The sequence below is a fragment of the Parathielavia appendiculata genome (genome assembly GCF_033297405.1).
Source record: "Parathielavia appendiculata strain CBS 731.68 unplaced genomic scaffold N657scaffold_14, whole genome shotgun sequence".
NCBI classification, from domain to species: Eukaryota; Fungi; Ascomycota; class Sordariomycetes; order Sordariales; family Chaetomiaceae; genus Parathielavia; species Parathielavia appendiculata.
The window spans coordinates 84,298-105,486 of NW_026944233.1; the positions used below are offsets into that span (position 1 = coordinate 84,298).

General features: G+C 55.1%; 3 protein-coding genes across 3 annotated transcripts; 2 read left to right on the forward strand and 1 right to left on the reverse strand.

The window, feature by feature from the left end:
- Positions 1–3,586: 3,586 nt before the first annotated feature.
- Positions 3,587–7,360, forward strand: N657DRAFT_636185 (uncharacterized protein; the record flags this gene model as incomplete). The annotated part of the gene is made up of 2 exons (XM_062791404.1): positions 3,587–3,729; positions 3,850–7,360. 2 exons carry the CDS (start codon positions 3,587–3,589, stop codon positions 7,358–7,360), a joined length of 3,654 nt encoding a protein of 1,217 aa, XP_062644544.1.
- A 2,190-nt stretch (positions 7,361–9,550) lies between these two features.
- Positions 9,551–11,186, reverse strand: N657DRAFT_673897 (uncharacterized protein; the record flags this gene model as incomplete). Its single annotated transcript, XM_062795712.1, has 5 exons — positions 10,576–11,186; positions 10,198–10,282; positions 10,106–10,165; positions 9,743–10,005; positions 9,551–9,668 (listed from the first exon to the last, which is right to left on the reverse strand). Exons 1-5 carry the CDS (start codon positions 10,824–10,826, stop codon positions 9,551–9,553), a joined length of 777 nt encoding a protein of 258 aa, XP_062644545.1. The 5' UTR covers positions 10,827–11,186.
- A 7,030-nt stretch (positions 11,187–18,216) lies between these two features.
- N657DRAFT_579068 (regulator of G protein signaling superfamily) lies at positions 18,217–19,287 on the forward strand (the record flags this gene model as incomplete). Its single annotated transcript, XM_062789359.1, has 1 exon — positions 18,217–19,287. The coding sequence occupies one exon, from the start codon at positions 18,217–18,219 to the stop codon at positions 19,285–19,287; it is 1,071 nt and encodes a 356-aa protein (XP_062644546.1).
- Between the last annotated feature and the right edge of the window lie 1,902 nt (positions 19,288–21,189).

Here is a 21,189-nt window from a genome sequence, read left to right on the forward strand (position 1 = left end):
TCCTCTTCCGTTGGAGAGCGAGTGTTGCTCCGCTGGAGACCGATGTTTGGTCAGCTCGAGCCTGGGCCGCGCCTGATGCTGCCCTGCACTACGACGTTGTTGCTACCCAGACTCGCCAGAGAACATGGGTGGGCTCGCACTTCAGGCCGTCGAGGAGTTTGGGAGTGAAGTGCTACGTACATGCCGCGTAATATGGCGGTGTGGCTGAGGCAGTCACTCGCCGGTTGCAACGGTGCGCGGCATGAGTTATGGTTACCACTCACCCGGATGACATGGACATGGCCTTGCCAATACCATTGATTTACTTTACCCTGCATAACCGAACAGACGTGCTGTGACCTCGTCCAATCGAATGCGACTCAAATGTCATGGGCGCCGAGTTGCCTTCGAAGCGAATGCTGCGAATCAAGGCTGACAGCCTGGGATTGAGGAAGCAATGTCCGAGACTCGAAATCGACATGATCTACGTGGTCCGAGACTTCATGGCCTGGCGCAGTAAACAGGGCTTGAATAAGTTCAATTGACTGTGCCTCAAACACTGGCTTCGGTATTATTACAATAACAACATCCTACCTAGGCTGCAATTACTGAAAGATCCTCCCTTGATCCCTACCTAGTTCTGGCTCACGCTTTCTTTGTGGCTGATGCGTTTTCCACATAAGTCGGGTGTTGATGTCACCCAAGGCCTCACCTTCCTCTTGTCCCCTGTCAGCACCTGCGTCGACTTCTATCACACCAACGCTTATGTGCTCATTGAACATGCGATCCTGTTGTGACAGCTGTATCTTCCTTGCCAGCAGAGGTATTCTGTCTTGTTGGTACGTGTAATTCGAGTCTCAGAAAGAACATTCAAAAAGAGTTTGTTCGGTTCTTAGGTGTGAAGTGCCTGGCCTCGCAATCCCACCGCCCACCTTCAAGCTTTTTGCTGAAGGCATTACCTGCCGGTTCAGCCGGAGTTTCTAAGCCCCTTCCTTGCCGGGACATTGCGACCAGCCATCGGACAGAATCAGTGTTCTGCTCCTTTCCGGCAAATGGATCAACCCTGCGCCCGGGTCCATGTCCGATTGCCATGCTACTCTTTTCAATGCAGGGAATGTCGTCCTGCATCCTTGGCTTGGACCAAACCACAGTCAGCCACCACCATTGGCACCACATTTCAGCCGCCCACCTTGAAAGAATCAGACCTTGGATGGTAGATCCGTACTTCTTACCTGCCATGCCTGCATCGAATGGGTCTGGCGCCCCGGGACGACGCCACTGAGTGCGTTGTTCGTATCATCTGAAGATCTCAGGTTGAGGAACGGGCGTGCAGGGGAGTGGACGGACGGCCTTGCACTGACTGCATCGTACCATTAACTAATCAGACTCAGCACCTTTCAGGTCAGAAGCTGCAAAGTCATTTTTGCCCACCTGGTCAAACCACATCTGGTCCAACCGCGAGGTGATCGCACAATTGAAATGAGCGGGTCGGCCATGTTGGAATAGCTGTAGCCGATGTAGTCGTATTCAACCCCTGCGGCGAGAACCATCATTGAACACATTGAATCGGCTTAAGGCTGCGAGAATCGCACTGTTGCTGCTCAAGTTGTGAAAAGCTATCCATGAAACCAGAGCTCCCACCGACCACCACACGCTCGGCGCTGGTCGTTAGACGACATGACCATTGCCGCGGAATGTAGGTTCCCGGATGGGGCCTTCATGCGCAGGGCATCTATATCAGAACATGCACTGTTTTCGACGAGGTCGAAGAGAGCAGATAATGACAGGAAACGAAGGGGTTTATAGTTTCTCGCACCTTCCATTCTCAGGGTTGCGTGACCAAGACCACGTCCCTTCCCTCAGCGCCGGCAGTTCAAGCCACTGAACTCAGGCATGCCAGCGAGCTTCGTTTGGCAAATAAAGGCAAGGAAGGGAAAAGGGCGGGAAGGATAAAAAAGCCTCACTGAACGACTTTCGGGACATTGCGACTTAGGGATCGCATGTTGAAGCTCTGACCAGACAGCGCGAGACTCGTTTCGTCTAGTAAGGGGCTATTTAAAGGTTCCCAACTGTTGTAACAATCATTGTGGATACCTGGATGTACTTTATTTTGATAGTTCTCTAGAGATGCGGACTGGCGTGAGTTGACCTGAGGATAGAGACGAGGAATCAGCTCCAAGTTGAAGCCTGCGATGAGCTGATAATCTGGCTCGTCCGCAAGGCTCATAGCTCCGTTGGCGGCTATGTGCAGCGATTAAACAGAGATGTTTAATATCTTGACAGTGGTGTTCATCCTAGTAGGTGTGAAGCGAAGTTCCGGAACTTACAAGGACGCGGACGCTGAGTGTACTGTGATACGCAGTAAGCGCGTGGTCGAGGGCGGTCGACCAATTGTTGCTGAGAGAACTCTGTCGTCGAAGCTCTGTAAAAAAAAAGCGAAGCGCTCCTTCTTTACTACACTATTCAGTTCGTCATTGAAGCTTCGCTTTCAATCAATGATCATCGTGAGACCAGGCAGATGAAGTTAATCTTAGCCAAGGGCCCAAGATGACTCTTGCAATATCTGTATCCTGGGACTCTCGCAACGCAAAGGTATGTCTGTTTTCTAAGCAAACTGTCGTACGCGCCAGCAATCAGTTGAATTTGACTGTAATTGACCTTGCTCTTGAACACCTCATTGAACCTCCGAACACGTATAGTTTATAGGTAACTTGAAGACAAGACAGCTCTACCCAGCTCCTGTCGCAAGGCAGCTTCCGTGCACCAAGTGACATTGACACGGTCCGACGAATCGGATCATGCAGGTCCCTTCAGAAGTCATGGACCAGGGCTCTGAATATTGTTAGCGTTATCCGTAGCCGAGTGGCACCCCGCGGAATGCGGGAGGCGGCAGGAACGTCAAAGCTCCAAGCTTCCCCAGATCTGCAGAGCCGCAACTTGGAACTTCAAACGTCGTCGTCTTGCGGAGCACCGTTGTTCTTTTGTTCAGCGCGCCTGCTGCACTGCAGGCTGCGTGTTCGGATGAAAGCACCTCGATCATCAGAATCTCGCTGACTGCCACGGCAACACAAGCGATAAACGATGCGATCGCGATTTAGCGGCTCCACAATCCGACTAGCCCACCGACCGACCGACTTGCGCCTTCCCGCGATCAAAGAAAAAGTCTATCCACATCAGACGGGACTCCCACATGCGCAACCCCCATTGCTGATTTTGAGAGGAGAAGCATCTGAAATACTGTCGTCCAGCTGGTCGATCTGGTAAAGACATTTCAAATCTTATATTTCTTCCATCCTTTTGAAGCTTGTCGGCGGGAGAGACAGATGGAACATATTTACCTGTGTTCCGTCCTTTGTGTGGTCGCAGTGTGCTATTGTTCGCATCGGGGTGGAAGTCATTCATCCCATTGTGCGCAAAACAGGTGCACCCTCGCCGCTCTTGCCAGCTTGGGCGACGTCGTGGTCGCACCTTCCCTCCTCGCTGCGTTGTGCCCCGCGTCGTGCCTTCCTGTTCTCCCCTGCCGCGAGTTGCAAAAAACCCCCACGATTTTTTGACTCGTGGCTTCCCTTCCTTCTTCACCACAAAAGTGAAGAAGCAACGACTGACGATGCCCGGCCAAGCCGCCTCAACGCCGCGCACCACGCGAAATAGCCGTGGGCTGCGTTTCACAACCGACTCGTGCCTGGGCGATTCCGCCCGAGTTTCTCGCCGCCGCAGCAGCAGCGGCATCCCGACTCGCACTACCAATTTGTACGTGGTGATATCCCCTTGGTGATGACTGACTTGGAAGCCATGGTCCTTACGTGTTCAAGCTCTTTCCGACTACTGAGAAAGGAACGATGGCTGACCATGACCCTGCCGGATATCCAGTGTGCGCGCGCTCTCGACCTGGGCCAACCCGGCCACCCCAGCTTCCCGGGCGCAGTTTGTACAACCAAGCCCTCCCTCCGCCACCACCGCCCTCGAGGCCGTCTCCAAGGAGCAGGCCCAGGCTGCGACTCCCTCTCCTTCCCTTCGCGCGGTCGACCGGCGGCCGATTTACCCTCCCCCGGTTGTCCTCGCCCCGGCAACCCCATACGCTCACGCCCCGCTGCCGAGCTCGTCTTCGCCGCCCGAGCACCCGCGGGTCACCGCCATTAGAATTGGGAGGAGGAACGCCTCCCCAAGAACCCCAAGCCGGTTTACCCGATACATCACCAAGTTCATCGACGCAAGCCCGTCGATTTCGCCCCCCCGCGCCCCCAAGAGCCCCGGGAGCGAGACTCGCCTCTTCAAGCAGCGCCGCGAGCAAGAAGGTGACGGGAAGTTTGCTAGAGAGTTGTGGATCGCGCTCCGCAACGATTCGTACATGAGAGGGTGTTGGTGCGGCCCGCCCAACATCTACAATTCGAGAGAGGAGGCGGAAACCGCGGTCGGCCACCTGCGCTTTTACCTGGCCGGTTCTAAGAACAAGAATTTGCGCGTCCTCCAGAAGAAGGACGACTTCCGTTGGCACTGCAATTGCGGCAACAAAGACTACCACGCCGTCTACCAGAATCTCATCAATTTCAACGGAAAGCGCTCCGCCGAAGACATCGGAATCGACCTGATTTCGCGAAACCAAGACTCAGAGCGCAGCAAGAGCGCCAAGAGCGCTAAGAGCGTCGACCGAGTCATTCCTGCATCGATCGAACCGAGCCCAGACGAGGAGGAGCAGTCACAGGCAATCACTCTAGCAGGGATTCCGGCACCTTCCCAGTCCATGTGGGCGCAGGCTTGCGGCATCATCAGCCGTGCCGTCTTAACGATGGGCAGCCCTCTCATGACCGTTTTCGGCACGCTCCGCGAACAACTCTACAGCGATGCCTATGAAGCCCTCGACACCCGTCAGCAAGATGCCGACAATGGCACTATCACTGTTAAGAGATTGAAACGCCAAGTCCCAGTGCAACCTACCGAGCAGTCTACTTCGGAGCCCGCAGACGACGCCTTTGACAATCTTGTTTGGACTGACGATCCCACGAAGCGCATCGGCTTCAAAAATCTCCAGCGCCTGGCCGACGTTCTCGTCACTCAGTACGAGTGCGTCAAGAACAACGCCATCATGCTCGCCCCATCAATTGCAGCCATCCGAACGGAGATCCAAGAAGGTCAAGACGTCGCAACCAGCATTGGCGTTCACAAATACCGAGAGTACATGTTTGGGCCCATGTTGCTGGAAGAGTCCGATGAGGAGAAGGCTGAGAAGTGGATGGACACCATGAAGGTGTATCAGCAGCATCTCGGATGTTGCATCGAGCTCATCCAACAGATTTACAACCAAGATCAGCTGGAGGAGCTGAAGAGGAATTACCCTGCCCCGCCCCGTCGCCTGCCCTTGGGCAGCCCCACGTTCAGACTGACCGCCAGGGTGGTTGGTGTTTTCCTCAGCTTCATCCGTTCACTCAACACCGTGTGCACCATAGACACACCCACGCTTGAGGCCATCAGCCAGATGATTGTTGATGCTAATGCCATCCACAAACAAGAGATGCTGCCCAGCTTCGTCGAGCAGAAGCGCGACCCAACCGAAAACATGCCCGGACACTTCCCCGAGGACAAGACCTCAGCCATTGAGCAGATCCCCGCCGACGAATTCGATATCCCGTTGCTTTACGATCTTAAGTTCCCGGAGCCAGAGACCTCAAACTGGCAGCCACAGACCCGGTTTGGCTATTACAAATTGGTGCCAGAACGGAAAGGCATCTTGAAGCCCTCAAAGGAGTGGCACGTTCCGACGTCACCCAAATACGTCGCGACCCCCGAGAAGAAGAAAAAGCTGTCCTTCATCAACCCGGTGCACAAATTTATCCCTCCCACACATATTCCCTCCAGAATCATGACACCAGAGGAAGCAGCGCGGATTGTCGAACCGAAGTTTCAGGCAGACATCATCGGCGATGAGCATTCAATTCGCATATTTGAGGCTGCCAGAACCGTGGACCGCCACGGCAACCCGTCGCTCAATTTCGAAGATCGGTTCAACCTTGAGGCACTGGAGAGGGATGACAAGGAGATGGGGTTGACTTATCACGCCAAAAAATACGACGGCTTCCTCAACGATCTGCAGGATGACATGTTGAAGCGGGCAGAGGAAGACAAAGAGAACCGCACGAAAACAAACCTCAAACTCACCCCTCGGCGGCGTATGGTGCAGATTCCGCTCCCGCCCTTACCCTCTACTCCCGAGATGCGCCAGCGCAGAGCTCATTTATTCGCGGACGACACCAACAGCCCTGCAACGTCCAGTCCCGGAATCAACCCGCTGATGCGCGCCAAGGCGGAGGAGCAACTCCCCAAGCCTGCCCAGAAAAAACCGGGCCCCAGTTCGCTCGAAGAGTTCTTTGCCCAAGATGATGATCTCGAGCTCCAACTCGACATTTCCACGAGAAAGTTTGAGCAGCTGCAGATTGATCGCCAGATCAAAGAAGAATTGGAATCTGCTGCCTTGCGAAGTGCCGAAGAGAAGCGCAAACGCGCGGAGGAAGAAGCACGCCGCCAGCAAGAGCGACGCTTTGAAGAGGAGCGCAGGAAGCGGGAGGAAGAGCGCCGCCGTGAGCAAGAAGCCCGGCGCCAGCGGGAGGCCGAAGAATTCGCTGCGCTCACTGGTCTCAGACGACCCACCCGTCCGCTCATTACTCCCCTGCCCAGCGACTGGGACCTTAGAGTCTCCAGTGCTGCCAATGCGAACCCGCAGACCGAGCTCGTCAAAACCCTCGAGGGCCAGCCCCTTACCAGGCGCGATTTCGAAGAGAAGCTCCTCCCGCCCACTGCTTGGCTGAATGACAATGTCATCATCGGCTCAATCCTGCACATTGCAGACTACATCAACAAAGCGAAGGGCGCGATAGACCAGGAGCCCAAATGCGCCGCCTTCACATCCTACTTCTGGCCCCGCCTCCTCTCCAATGGCGCAGGTGCATGCGGTCGCCTTCTGCGCAGAGCTGGTGTTCGCAAGGCAAACTTCCTCAACATTGACACCATCCTCATTCCCATATGCGCGCAGTCGCACTGGACACTGGCCGTGATCCGACCCGACAAGCGGACCGTCGCACACATTGACTCGATGCGCGGGGGCCGCGGTGACGAAAGCGTCAAGACCAAGCTGCTTGAGCTCGTGCGCTTTATTCTTGAAGACAAATTTGTCGAGGCTGACTGGAGCGCTGTCGATTACGAAGGCCCGCGCCAGACCAACGGCTGGGACTGCGGCGTCTTTACCGTCACGAATGCCATGTGCATGGCTCTGGGCCTGAACCCCAGGTTCACATACACGGAGCGCGAGTTGACGCTGCAGCGAAGACGACTGGCAGCGATGCTTCTCAATGAAGGGTTCAAGGGCGACTTCAGCCTTGACGGGTTCTAGCAGGAGATGACACATTCCTCATTGCTTTCTGGAGGAAGACGGACCGAGATCGATGGCCCGCATTCTTGAAGACGTGTTCACGTCTACCACTGCTCATATTTCGCCTCAGAGAGAACGGCCGAGCAACCATCATTACCCCATCGCTGACTTCGGTTATGAAGCAGCCGGGTGTTCGACAGCCTCGCTCTGATATTCCTTCCCTATCATGGTGCTCCAGTCGGTCAACACCGAGGAGACCTTCGTAAAGGGTGCCAGGGCAGGGCTGTCGTTCTGAGAAATACCGGTCGAACTTGATCTGGATAATACCAGCGAAAGGACATGCTTCTTAGCCTCCCTCCCCTACAATGCCATGTAGGGCACGCTTGAATCGGTGGCTGACCCACTCCAACACATGCCGTGATCCGAGTTGACGATGGGCGGCGTCATACTTTGGAACGGGCATGTCTACATGACATGCAACTGAGAAAGAATCTGGTTGCTATATCAGCAAGAGTCACATAACCTTCAACATCCATCACCACTTAGACTCTTCTGACCCTGAGTTCACGATGGCGGCGTCGGACCCAGGAACCTACATTGCTCGCGACATGCGACAACGAAAACCGAACTGGACGGCCGCTTCTCCTAACCTTTTACATCACATCCGTCCTTTTATTTCAAACATCAGAGTCAACGACGGGGCGACGTTCGACATCTGAGTGTTATTTTCCCTCACACGACATATTCAAGAACACCAAACTGATGGATGGATGATCACATCTCTAAACCTGCTTCACCCTCACCTTGACCGTCGGAGTCGACGATGGTCAACGTTCGACTTCGGAGCATCTTCCCCTTTAACAAGACATTCTCGAGAGCAGCAGACGGATGGATGATCCCCTCTGCCTAACATGCACATCAATTTCACCTTCACATGATCTTCCGAGTCGGCGATGGGCAACATTCAGCCTGGCCATACTTTCCCGTATGCACGGCATCCTCGAGGGCACCAGATGGATGGATAACCACTCTCTCTTGACCCTGTGCATCATGCTCACCCTTCGCATTCAACCTTCGGAGTCGACGATGGGCAACGTTCGACTTTGAAACTATTTCACATTCTTCGCGCGACATTCTCGATAACAGCAGGGGGGTTGGACGATCGCTTCTTCCGACCTTGAACATCACCTTCACCTTCCGCATTTATCTCTCTGAGTCGACGAGGGGCAATGTTCAACTTTGGAACCCTTTCACAGTTTTCAGGCGACATCCGCGGAGCAAGAAAACGGGACGAGCCGGCAAACGGCGCGTCCAACATTCACACGCCCACATTGCATCAGTCCAATTTCAGGACCGGCGACGGCGTTCATACATCGGATTGGCATTCTGCATTTAATCGCTCGACAGCGCAACGGAGTACAACAAAAACTCTGCGGCGTTCAAAAAGAGAAGGCCTGGTCAAGAACGGGCAAGGCACGGAGTTCTGGGTTTCTGCGGCATTGCATCGTTGAACATAACATTCCATTCGTGTTCTTGGGAAGGGTTCACTTGTGGTTGTTGTTTCCGTGTGCCGGCTGCTAGCAGACTGGTTGACTTGGTATGGACATGGACGGATACAGTGGCGGACTGGGAGGTCCGGGTTTTTGGTCTTGGTGCCTGCGGGCGATGCGGTATGGCGGAGTTTGAACAGGGGAGAGTAATCACTGAGCATGGGTCTCATCATGGTTGTCTGTAGGTTTACCTTGGTTTCGTTTCACGGCGGGCGGTTTGGCATTCATATTTCTGGAGTTCAGGCTTGTTGATACCCCTGGCGGCGAGTTAGCGTTTAATACGTCTTTCTGTTGTTGGGCTCTGGATGCTCTGATCATTGGGGAGTCCAGGATGGACTCAGGCCGACGGATTATTAACTTATTGGGATTCAGGAGGTTTTAGGTCTTGTTGAGCTGAGACATTGGTTCTTGCTCCCGCGCTGTAGATAAGATAATACAGCTGCATAATTGATACCTACCTGTTGAATTGGTGACTGTTACAGTTGTCTTTTGAGTGGCGAGTGACGGGTGCTGGTGTGCTTGAAGGCTGCGAGGGCTGACGTTAGCCTGCTCTTGTGGTCTACCTGGTGCCTCTCCAGACTGCTGCCATGAAGCTAATTACCTTACGAAACCGCCACTAATCTCCTATCCTCTACTTTTGAGAGGTATACTGTTGAAATACTCAGACAAACAGCTCCCAATCTGGCTTGAAACTAAGACGACTGCAGAGTGGGGGAAATCGGTGCTGGTAGATAGATACCGTGTGCCACCGCACCTCTTGGCCGATGTGAACCAACGGACTGATTTGCAGGGCGCTGCATTCCCATTTATCCAATTCGCATTTTGAAGGCCTTGATTCCTGTCAGCCACCCACCATGCCCAGCTCGCAAACTTCTCAAATCCCTCGCCAGGCCTGCCAGAAGACGCCCAGCAGACGACGAAGGGCTGATTCGACTTGCTGGACAGCATTCTCTCCTGCCCCCTACCGGCACCAATGTATTCGGTCACAGGTCGCTGCCTGAGATTTTGATTATCGGATTGATGTTGATCATGGCGGACCACAACCCGGTACAGCACAAAGCCTTCGTTTGGCCGGCCCAAGTTTAACAGCCTGGCCACCTTCTTTCCAGCTTGGGGCTGCCTACAAGTTTTCCACGCTGACAGACTACATGTATCTCGTATTCTAGGCGGCCGCATCCGAATCCCCCAGACTACGATCTGAGTTACGCGTACGCACCGTCACGAGACACTCGCAACGGCCGTTCAAGGCGCAGACGAGCGCAGCGTTTTCGTCAATCTGTACCATAGGCGTCCATCCATTGTCCACACAATAACCACAGCCTTCCTCTTCCCGAGCACTCTTTCTGCAGCCAAGGACTCCACGTCCCTCGGCACCTTCTTCGTGGCAGGCGACCTGAATATCCCCCAGACACTGTCTGAACTCCTGACGACAAAACTTCTAACAGCAGCCTTCAGCCCAGGCCCGAGTTCAAGCCCAGCACCACAACCGACCCCTCAACAGGTTCCCACTGACCTAATTTCCCAGCTCCCCGTGCCAAACCATGAAAGCGGTGGCGTCTTCCTCCAGTTCTTCTCCTTCCCAGTGTTCGCCCCAAACCCCGATCGGCTCTTATCAAGTGACGACGATGAAGGTGACTCGGATCAAGCCGGGGCGGCGCTACGGCACCCCGTTTTCAGGCCCCATACCCCGATGACCGGCTCATAGATCTAGCAACGATGGGGCTGATGATGATGATGATGATGACAATGGCGCAGCAGTCCTTCAGGTCCGGTACCCCGCGTGGAAGTGGGTGAAGCCCGACAGCCGGTATCGCACCACGGGCTTCTGGGAGGCGGACCTTGGAGTCGCACTGGACGATAGAGAATGGACGGGCGGGGAAGCGCCTGACCATCTCGGTGAGGAGCGTGTCAGAGGAGACGAGACGGGTTATCGCCATCGGAGACCGCAGGTTTACGAGGCTTGGGCTTATGTTTGGAGGTGGGGTTTAGGCAGGCATGTTTGGGATGTTCCCAGTCAGGTTACTTGGGATAAAGTGGGAAGTGTTCAATATTCCTTTGACGATTTGAATGAGCTTGTGGTACCGTCCGTCTGCTGTTTCATGAACTTAGGTATGAGCCGCAGAGTGGGTATAATCGGCTCGATGAGGGGCCCATAATTCGCTCGGCGCTCACCCTGAGAGAGGTAGTTCCTGGGACGAGACGGGCAAACAGTCCCTAACACCGTAAAGAGCGGCACTACCTGCAAGTTGGGCCCGGGTGTCGTGTGGCTAGGCTTGATACCTTGCTGTGTAGGGAAGGCATCTTTGATTGATTGACAAACGGGGAGTGAGTGGCAGGGAGCACGGATAAGTGATCAAACCCAAAACGGACGGGAATGGTCCAGCTCGTACGACTCATATCATGCGCTAAGGGGGAGTCCCAGCCTAGGGCCTGGTTACTTTCTTTCCCGTTACGGCACTGACCTTATCGAGAGGGAGGAGGTTCACGCATCGGAAGAGGAAAGGGAGTATGAGGAATAGGTACGTCCTTTCTCCACGGGCAACATGGGGACCATCATTCGCGAGCGCATTTGTGGAAACGAGACTCCGTCGCCTGGCCCGTGAGGGGGGTTTGGACTTCAGAACCCTGGAAGAGCACACGGTCCATGGTTCTGTCCAGATTCTGCGACCCGAGGGAGTTGTCTCGAGAGGAGGCCCGTTTTCGCTCACCCCCTTTCTACCCACAAGAGGGCACATGAAGTGCCCAAGTTAGGTATCTGGGCGAAACGGTGATGACCGCTACAGTCTATATTAAGTAGTTACCATTAACTCCCCCAATTCCAAGGGAATGCCAGGGAACAGCAACCAGAGCAGCATTACGTTCTCACCTTGCTTCGACAAATTCCAAGGCAGTTGGTCCTCTCCTTGCGACGGCCCAACTCGCTGGCTCGGCTCGGAGCACCCGAGAACAGGCACACAATGCCACAGTACCATTCGGCCGTTCCCATCACGCTGGGGGTGGTGTACGGTAGGTTGGTCGACGTCTTGTCCACACATGTATCCGTTCACTGTATTGTACGCGTGCGGCGTACTGTACTTCAGCTCGTGAGGAGGAAACCCACACCATCACCCCAATTCCCAGCTCGGACACAGCTGTCTCCTGCATTCATCATCAATCATGAGTTACGCCATGGCCCACGGTCCACGGTTCTGCCCCATGATGGATCAGTGGGACTTGCCGAGAAAAAAGGGACCAGGGGACAAATGAGAATGGGACATCGTGACCCAACCGGACCATTGGGAAAAGGCAGAGCGGAGCCGGGGGTAGGATTGGGAAGGGGAGACTCGTCAATCTGAGACGGACCGCCGGACGTGGGGGTGATGGATCATGGGGGGAGTAGAAAACAACTCAAGGAGATGCTCATAGCGTTATCTGCTCTCTCCTTGCGGTGACCTAACGGAAAGAAACTTCTCCATATCAGGGATAGGTCACTGCACAACGCAAGCTCTCGTTAGTTTAAAAAGAGATGGTTGGGCATACCTCTCTACCTCGGCTATTTGAGTACACGCCCAACGCTCTGACCAGATCCTCCGCCCTCTTTCGGATGGCTGTGGATCACGGGCCCCTAGGCCGGGTTCTTGGTCCCTGGGAAGCGGTGTTCGGGTTGTGCGGAAAGAGCAGATGATCGTCATCGACGTTGGGGACAGGATGGGGCAAGGTCATGATCGTCGTTCCCCAACATGCTGTGGTAGCTATTTTGAGATACCCGCAGCTGTGTCAGCTTGGCATCTGCATCCGCTTTTGTTCTGACAGTGAGGAGAAGGAGAGCCTCTGATGAATAACTAAGTTAGCCGCATCTCCAAGCAAGAACAGGAGAGTCTACGGATCCGTAGGGGGTCTCGATTCGGTATTAATGGGCAATAGTCGCCCACCTGAACCGCCAAAAAGGATGCGTGGTTGGTCTGCCCCACACACGAGTGGGTTCAACCGGACTTGTTTTGGCCAACAGGCAGGACGGAACCTGTGGCTCCACGTGTGGTCTGTTGTGATGATGAGCTTCGCGGCAAGGCCAAGCTGGAAGAATCAGTCGGATGTTTTTGTTGGAGGAGATACGTGGGGGTCAACCAGCAACAATTGACGGTTGGTCCATGTCATCGTGGCTGAACTCATCCGTCATTCTTTCCGTTCACACCAGAGAAGCTGTAGTAAACGCACAGCTCCTTTCGTTTCCTTGGCGAGGGATGAGAAAACCCGGCACCGAACCTCGTCCTGGCTGGGGAAAGTGGATAAAGTCGGTCATCAGTCGATGAAAGGTGGCACTCGCGCCGTTCCGGGTTTTGCGGCTGGATGAGGTCGGAACTGTCCGAGCTTGGCTGTGGAACCGCGGCGAGAGGTCATCTCGACAGGAAAAGGGTTCTGCGGGATGCTCATATGCTGGCATTAATGGCAGCGATGACGGTGGATGCAAAGATACATGCAAATAAATGTGCGTGGCTCCGAATGGGACATTTGAGTCTAACTGTAATACGGATACACTCAATCGCCGAACAGAGGTGGAGTCGAGAATCAACAGACGAGGAGCAGGAGCGGCTCGTCATCTGGAGTGTTTTCTGGAAATCTGATGGAAAGAATGGCCATGCTCGGCTGGTTCGGGCCTCCTTCCGAGTCTGGCGTTCGGGCGCGGCCTCTCCGTTGCAAAGTCGCACCGCATCTCAAGACACGGAACCTGTTGGATTGGCTGCGTCGGCTGGGCTGCAAGCAGCTGAGATGCGACCACACGCCCTGTCCCGTGTTTTCTTGGCCCACGCAACCGACCAGCGCGGAAGGCTTCTGGAAGCCTTCCGTGGCCAGCTTGCTTGCTTTTGCCACCATGCCGGCAAACAGTCGGGTCTTGATCTCGACCATGCACAACGCGAAAGGAGGATCGAGGTGGTCAGCTCAAATCTTTGGTCGGGCAGCTTATTACCGTAGCATGCAGTCACGCAGCAAACTGGCAGCTGTCGTGGACCGCACTCGACAGCTCTGCGGATAAACCAGGTGATGACGACGATCCGTGGAATCATGGAATGTTCTTTGCAGATACCAGATCCGGCCGGCGACGTGCAGCTTCGGATTGGGTCACCGTTTCCATAACGCTATCATCGAACAGCCCCTAAGGTACTGCAAAGGCATGGTACAATATCTCGGGAGTGCTCCGTATGTATCAGTCAGATGGGGTTGGCCTGGGTGGCTTAATCCAGTATCGCCAATATCGGAGCAGCTGGTCCTGCGAACCGATGGTCGACCTGAGTGGCAACAGGTACCAACAACGAAAACGAACTCAGGTATTCTCGGCATTGTATCCAGATCCTGCTGTCCCCTCCACGTGTATCCGTACAACTTTGGCCTGTGGGATTGCAGCTGTGCGAGCATGCCATTCCTCTTCGTCAAGCGATCTTCGTCGGAGCAAGGGTTACCTCTACTGCTGACGTCGTCAGACTACCTTACGTGCCTTGAAGGGGCGGGCGGGCGCCCAGATTGCTCTTCCCGGGTTGGGCTCTCGGGGCCGTTGCAGCATAGGTTGACATTCAACCATCAACTGCATCCGTAATCACGGAATATCCTCTCACGATTTCGCAATAACCATGCTCGTTTCTTTTGTTTGATGGGTCCTCACTCACCATCACGATCGAAGACAACCTGAACGGGCGGTGAGCTGATGACGCGCCATCGGAGACAATTCCGCTCCTTCAAGATTGGCTGAGATAAAGAAACGGGAAACAAAATTTTACCTTGCTTTGTCTCATGTGCAAGAATGATGCAAAGATGGGTGCGCGGCTGAAATAATTATGGCATCCGAGCTACACCGATAGCGGCTGTCAGCCAAGCCATGTCTCAGTTTTTCTTCCCGTAACGCGGCGGCTGCCCTTAGCCGGATCGAAATGTCGAGACGACGCCGAAGCATGTGTAAAGGTAAGGTAGGTACGAACTGCATTTCTGTTTCGCAGTTGATAATGGTAATGGTGGCGTTCCAACTTCTCGGAGTAGTACATCAACCAATGAAGTAAATAGATTCTGGCAATTGATGGGCTGATGGATTTAGCTTGGGCGGCAAGCGGCTCTTTTGACAACTCACCCCAACCGCAAGCTGAAGTACAGTACCTAATGTTAGTTGACAGGCTAACAATAATGTGAGCTGAGAGCGCCCAAAGCGGTGCGGCCGTTAGATCCGGAGTAATTCCATGGTATTTCCGTCTGGGACTTCGTCGATCTTTGAGAGCGCTAGACGAAGACCCTTAACAGATTTGGTCGTTCTTGTGGATGTTTCGTGCAATAGTCTGCAAACTAAATTTGACTTGGACGACGCGTGGAGAAGGCATGAGGACTAAGGCGCTTGTGGAGAGGGGTTGGGTCGAAAGATGTGCCGTCAACGAGGCGGGCGACACTGCTTGGTGAGAGCTTCGCTGCTTTGTTCTGGAACCTCGGACTCAAACTCAGCTACAGCACGGCGTAACCATTGCACAAGACAGCATATCAACGGGTGACTGTGCAAGTGGTCGCCATCGGCTAATGAACCTGGAACCAAAGGAAAAGGTAGGTAAGAAGAAGGGTGGAAGCCTTGTGCCGTTCTTTCGGACTCCGTCCTAAGCGCAACCTGAGCGGACGTACATTCCGCCAAGCCGTACCTTACGCCTATTGGAGTTCGAGGCTGCAAGTCAACCGTAATGCCCACAAAAAGGGCCAAAGAGAGGTCAATGCGCGCCAATGCCATTCGCTTTTCGCCGTTAAAACAACAGGTAAGTAAGGTAGTTAGGTATAGCTGCGTAGCTGCTGTAATGTAGGGCAACCTGTGGGCGGCTGGAGAGTGTTCAGAACGGCCACCATACAATGAAACTAAGGTATCCGTACATAACGTACACTTACTGTACTCAATGCCCTGACCTGGTGGCTTTTTTTCTCTTGAGCTGACTCCACGAATCGTGCTGGCAAAAATGTACCTGGGAAGTAAACCCACCGAAGATGTGGGAATTGTGGGTCCGACCCTGCTGCCTCGGCCGGATCCCTTGTCAAGGGTGAGAATCTGGTTCGAGTGGAGCGCGTATTATCTGGCGACGAGAGCGTCAGACGACCGATTCGGGGAAGCCAGGTCCAGTTTGGGGAACGCTGTGCTTGTGGACAGACTGGTGCGGCCATTGATGGATCGTCAGGAGGAAATGCTATCATGGCCTCCCAGGTCCCCTTTTTTAGGCCTCCATGACAGCGAAAGGCGGGCAAACACGCCTCGACGGTTGAGGCTCACAAGCCTCAGCAAGCCAGGGAGCGGGGCAAAACGGCGGGGTCGACGGAGGCATGTCACACCGTATCTGGCCACGCTGTCGTGGCATGACGCAAATCACAACGCAGCATTACACATGTAAACAGCGTGTCATGCCATGCCCACAGGCTAGATCCACCGTGCTCGCCTTCGCGCGATATAACCCAGGTATAGTATGATTACTGTATATACGGCAGCTAGTGCACCACGAACCGATGCAAGAGCGGTCCGAGAAAACGATTCTTGCTAACGCACAGCATCTTACGCAGTGTGCTTCCGACCTGACGCATCCACCAATCAGTCAGTCTCGTCGCTGTGTGCTGGGCCATGCGAAGGTGCGGCGAAGTCCGCGCCTGATTGGTTACGACCACACGTAACACTGCATGCAGTGTGCAAGGGCTGCAATCTTTGCCCCTCAAAGAAGGCTTCTAGAAACCCTCCTAATGGCACTGAGAGGGCCCACTCTCGGCTCGCTCCATGACTTTCATTTCCTCCGCTCCAGTGGCTGTCCGGCCCTTCTCAGGAATGTCGAAGGAATTGCCTGCCACAGCGCCAGGGATCATGAGCACCAAGGGATGCGCCCACAAATTTCCCTGCCCATGCCCTGAAGGCCAGCCAATCAGATTTCGTCGGTTTCTTTCGTAGGCTTGTTTTTGGTGGAGACCCGTCGCCTAAGTCCGGTCCGTTAACGTTCTCTCTGCCCCTGTCCGTTGCCTCGCCCAGGCTTGCGCCCGATGGCTGGCTACCGAGACGCTATCGTGTGCGCTCTGGATCGAGAGTTGCGAGGCATTACTGTATTCTTAGTGTAATGTATGTAAATAGGCAACAAAAGGCGGAAAAGGAGGCTAGGGTACGGTACAAGAGATGCCATCTCATGGTTCTGTTGCCGGGTGAGCCAGGGCCCCGTTTTACTACCTAAAGCTAATTGTAATCCACTCAGGTTGCCGTTTGATCGGGAAAGTTGTTCACCCCTGGTCGCTTCCCTTGCGGAACCCTGCTCACTGCCCCTCCCCCAGGCATGGGCATGCCCAGGTGCTGCTTGTTTCAAACCTTCTAAAAAGACCGGCTGCAGCATGCAACTCTTTGTCGGATTTCCCTTTTGGTCCCCTTTTCTCCCACAATTCGCAACCATCAAATCATAGCGTCGACCCTTCCCGCTCCCTCCCTCTGCCCGCTCTACCGAACAGTCGCATCGACACTTCTTTGACACGGCGACGCTGCCTCTTGCCATCCCGGACCCACGCACCGACGACCATAGGTGCTGTTGTTTGTCTGACGTCTTTGAGCTGCCCAACTCTTGGCCCCTCCCAGCAAATTCTGGGCCCGCCGGTCATTTTCCGCCCTACTCTCCTGCCGAAGCCTGGCCCCGGAATTTCGCTGTGCTGTTCGCGTCGCCCTCCGGTCCTTTGTGTCTGTTGGGTCTCGTGGACGCAGCAAGGTTCCTGGAATCCGCCAACTTGGGGGTCTACAACATCCGTCCCGCCCCGTCCTGAATCCACTACTCTGGGCAGCACACCGTGTTGTGTCGCCATACTTTTTGCCTCGTTACTGTGCGTTGGTCGGCTGTTTCATAGAGGGGTACCATAGGCATTTTCTCTGGGTTTCGAGACCTGACCGTTGGGTTCGTTCACGCTCGCCCGTTGCACCGTACGGCAACCTGCAGCGCCGGTTGTGTGACAGGCAGTTCGACACACGATTTCCGAGGCGCGGCGACTGGCTTCTGACCGAAAAAACCGCCTGGGTTGCTCCCTGCGACGTTTCTGCACTTGGCCGGCATATCTGACAGGGTAATTGGCTGGCCTGTGACCGGTGCTCGCTCCTGGACGAGCGGCTAGAGGTTGCTTGCATTGCACGGAGTGAGCGGCAGCACACTTCGACCATCGGTCTGCGAGCCGCTGCAGCCCGAACAAACGACTCTCTGTGGCATTATGCCGGATTGGAGGTGATGAAGAGAAGGGAGCTCCGGTCATTTCCGTCTGCATAGAGATTTCGTTTGCTGCTCCGCCAGGTAAACCCCATTGGTCGTTTCCCTGGCCGGAGACCCCGTGGGCAGAATGCCAAAGGCCCAGCTACGAGGGAAGTCACCGAGCCCGATGATCTCGCGACCGAACTCAAGAGGAGAAACAGAACGGCCGTCATCAGTCCTGGAGGACGGTGACGGTTACTCGACCATGACCGCATCACGACCGCCGAGTCTGGCTCTCATGCCCCCAGCCTCGGCATCTTCGAGCCCGGCGTCGCCCCCATCTTTACGGGATATACTCACCAACATCGCACCTCCACCGTACACGCTCGGCGCCTTCACTGCTTTTCTCTCTCAGAACCACTGCTTGGAGACGCTGGAATTTACAATGGATGCTGATCGATACCGATCAGTCTACTCCAACTTTCTCAGGGAGCAGGCTGCCGGCTATGGAGATGGCGCCGACTATGTATGCTCTCACTGGCAGAAGATTATCAACGCCTACATAGTACCCTACGGCCACCGAGAAGTCAACCTCCCAGCCCATGTCCGAGACCGTCTGTTGTCATTACCTGCGACACCTGTGCCTCCTCACCCGACAGAGCTGGATGAAGCGGTGAGGATTGTGTACGAACTCATGAACGACTCGGTGTTGGGCCCGTTCCTGGCGTCAGTAGCGGCGCAGTACGACGGGTGTGCCGACGCCGGCGCCCCTGACTCGAAGAAAGCCCGGTCACGGTTATGGATCCCTAAGGATTCGAGCCCCGACGAGTCGGGCCGATCGCCGAAGATGGGTTTCCTGCCGATGCTCAACATCCCCTGGACGAGCGAGCCCAAGAGTTCTGCCTCGTCGGCCAGCGACTTCGCTGAGCGTGGCGGGCTCACAGAAGACAGCGCAAACACGCCATCTCCCACGGGAAACGAGCCCATGACACCACCAACCACACCGCCAGTGTCAGACTGGGGCTTCAGCACCTCCCCAGGAGGCCTCCACAAAACCGGCTCACACAGCAGCGGCTGGAAGAAGATGGGCGCGAAATTGGGTCTCAACCGGATGGGCCGCAGCAAGCGTGGCCACAGTTCGACAACTTCGGCACCAACCGACTTTGCCATCCCTCCGCGGGACCCGGACCATGTCAGGCGCAGGACCAACCCCTTATAGGGCTCACAGGTCATGCCGATCCCTGAAGACAACGTTACAGCCTCCCCTGAACGTGCTCCGCCTGTCGTGCCCGAGAAGCGGGCCGGGCGTGACGAGGCGCAAATCAGCAAAAAGCAGCCGCTCCCCTCGTCGGACGAGTGGGAGGAGCCGCACCCGGGTGAGCGTTACTTGATCAACGTCTTGGGAAACGCGCGCTCGGGTGCTGCCGCCGCCGCTGCCGCCAGCTGCTGTAACGGAGTCGGCAAGGCCGGCATGGCCGCAAAAGTTTACTCGCCGTATCCCGCCCGCGGGTGGGCACCCGCGGCAGGCAACCGGCGGTTCGCGCCACCGAGGCTGCGAACAAGGTCGCCGCGCGCTCATTTCAAGGCCCCACAGGACAAGAACAACAAAAACGCGGGGAAAGCAGCCAGGCTGTCGGTCCGCAGCAGTGCCGCACCCGTATTCGCGTGCTGGCGCAGTCAGTCCCCGGAGGTGGAAAAACCCGACAGCAACACGAAAGACTCGTCCATCCGCCTCTCCATGACAGATTTCTCAGGCTTCCTAAAACCCGGCGTCACGACAATCACGACCACTCCTCATGACGCGGTGTCGTACATGTCGGTGGACGCCGCCGAAAAACCGCTCCGCCTCTCGACCGACGACCGCGACGACGACAATGATGATGATCCGGACCCGTACGGCTGGGAGGCTGAATTGGACAGCCGGGTCGGCATGGGCATGGCCTTGGCGGATGTGGTGTCGGAATTCTGCCCCGTGATGCGATACCGCCGGGCCGATGGCGGCCAAACGGGCACGACCAAGCAGACGCTGTTGCAGCGTGTTTTGAGCCTCGGGTCTGGTACAAGTACAAGTACTCATGCTCATGATAGGGAAGGCTGAACGGTTGCTGTTCTGTGCTGGGCTATCTCCTATCTCTTGGTTTCGCATTCTTGGTTTGGAATGGTTGGGTGGGTGGTTGGTTTGCTGGTTGGTGTGGTGGAAATACCCTGTCGTACGTATGGTGTCTACTATTTGCTCTATGGGCCCGGTTTAGAATGGTTGGTTAGTTTGGGCCGGCTAACGGAGCGTATGGCTCTTCATGCACACACCCACACACATGCACCCATATATGGCGGCTCTCTCTTTTTTCTGCTACTTTGGGCTGATGATTTCCTATGTTGTCTTACCTGACTCTGATCTGGTTTATGCGGCATGCATGAGACGGCGGGCGGTCGGTGTATTCCATTTCCCTTGTCAGTTTCTTTTGTGAGTTGTACGTACAAAAACTGTTGAACAGGAGGTGGGCGTTCTGGGGCCGACTGGGGCGGAGGGTTAACGAGGAATGGCATGAATGTGTGGCAGTGTGCATACAACAAGAGAAGCAACGCAAGCATTGAATAGAATTAGGAGGTGGACTGTCACTCTCCATGATGATGACGATCGAGAGGATTTTACCTGGGGAAGTATCTTGATTGTCGTCACTGGTGATGGATCCTCCTCGTAACCTTCATCTACCACCCATGCTGTCTGTCTCCTGCTGCTGCTTGTCCTAGGCAGCCGCCACCACGGTCACCACCGTGGGAGCAGAACGACGGAGCAACCTGTACCACCTGTTCCGGCATCCCATCTATGTGCCCCAGGCTAACCCGGCGGGGAAGAAACTCCCACTGAGAGACGGAAAGGGGCCAAAGGACTGCCCAGAACCTCGTATAGCAGAAAATCCATCTAGCCTTCCGTTACATTTCCTGGTTTCTGCCGTCATTCAGATCCAGGTGCCGACGCTCGATTCAAGTTCCCTTCTCGTTTGCCCAGGCAATCCTTCAGGGTGGGGAATGTGCGAATGAGCTGAGCTGGAGCCATCTCCGGCGCCGTTTATATCCAAGCAGAGAAAAGTATAACGGATAAGACAAAGAACACATATTT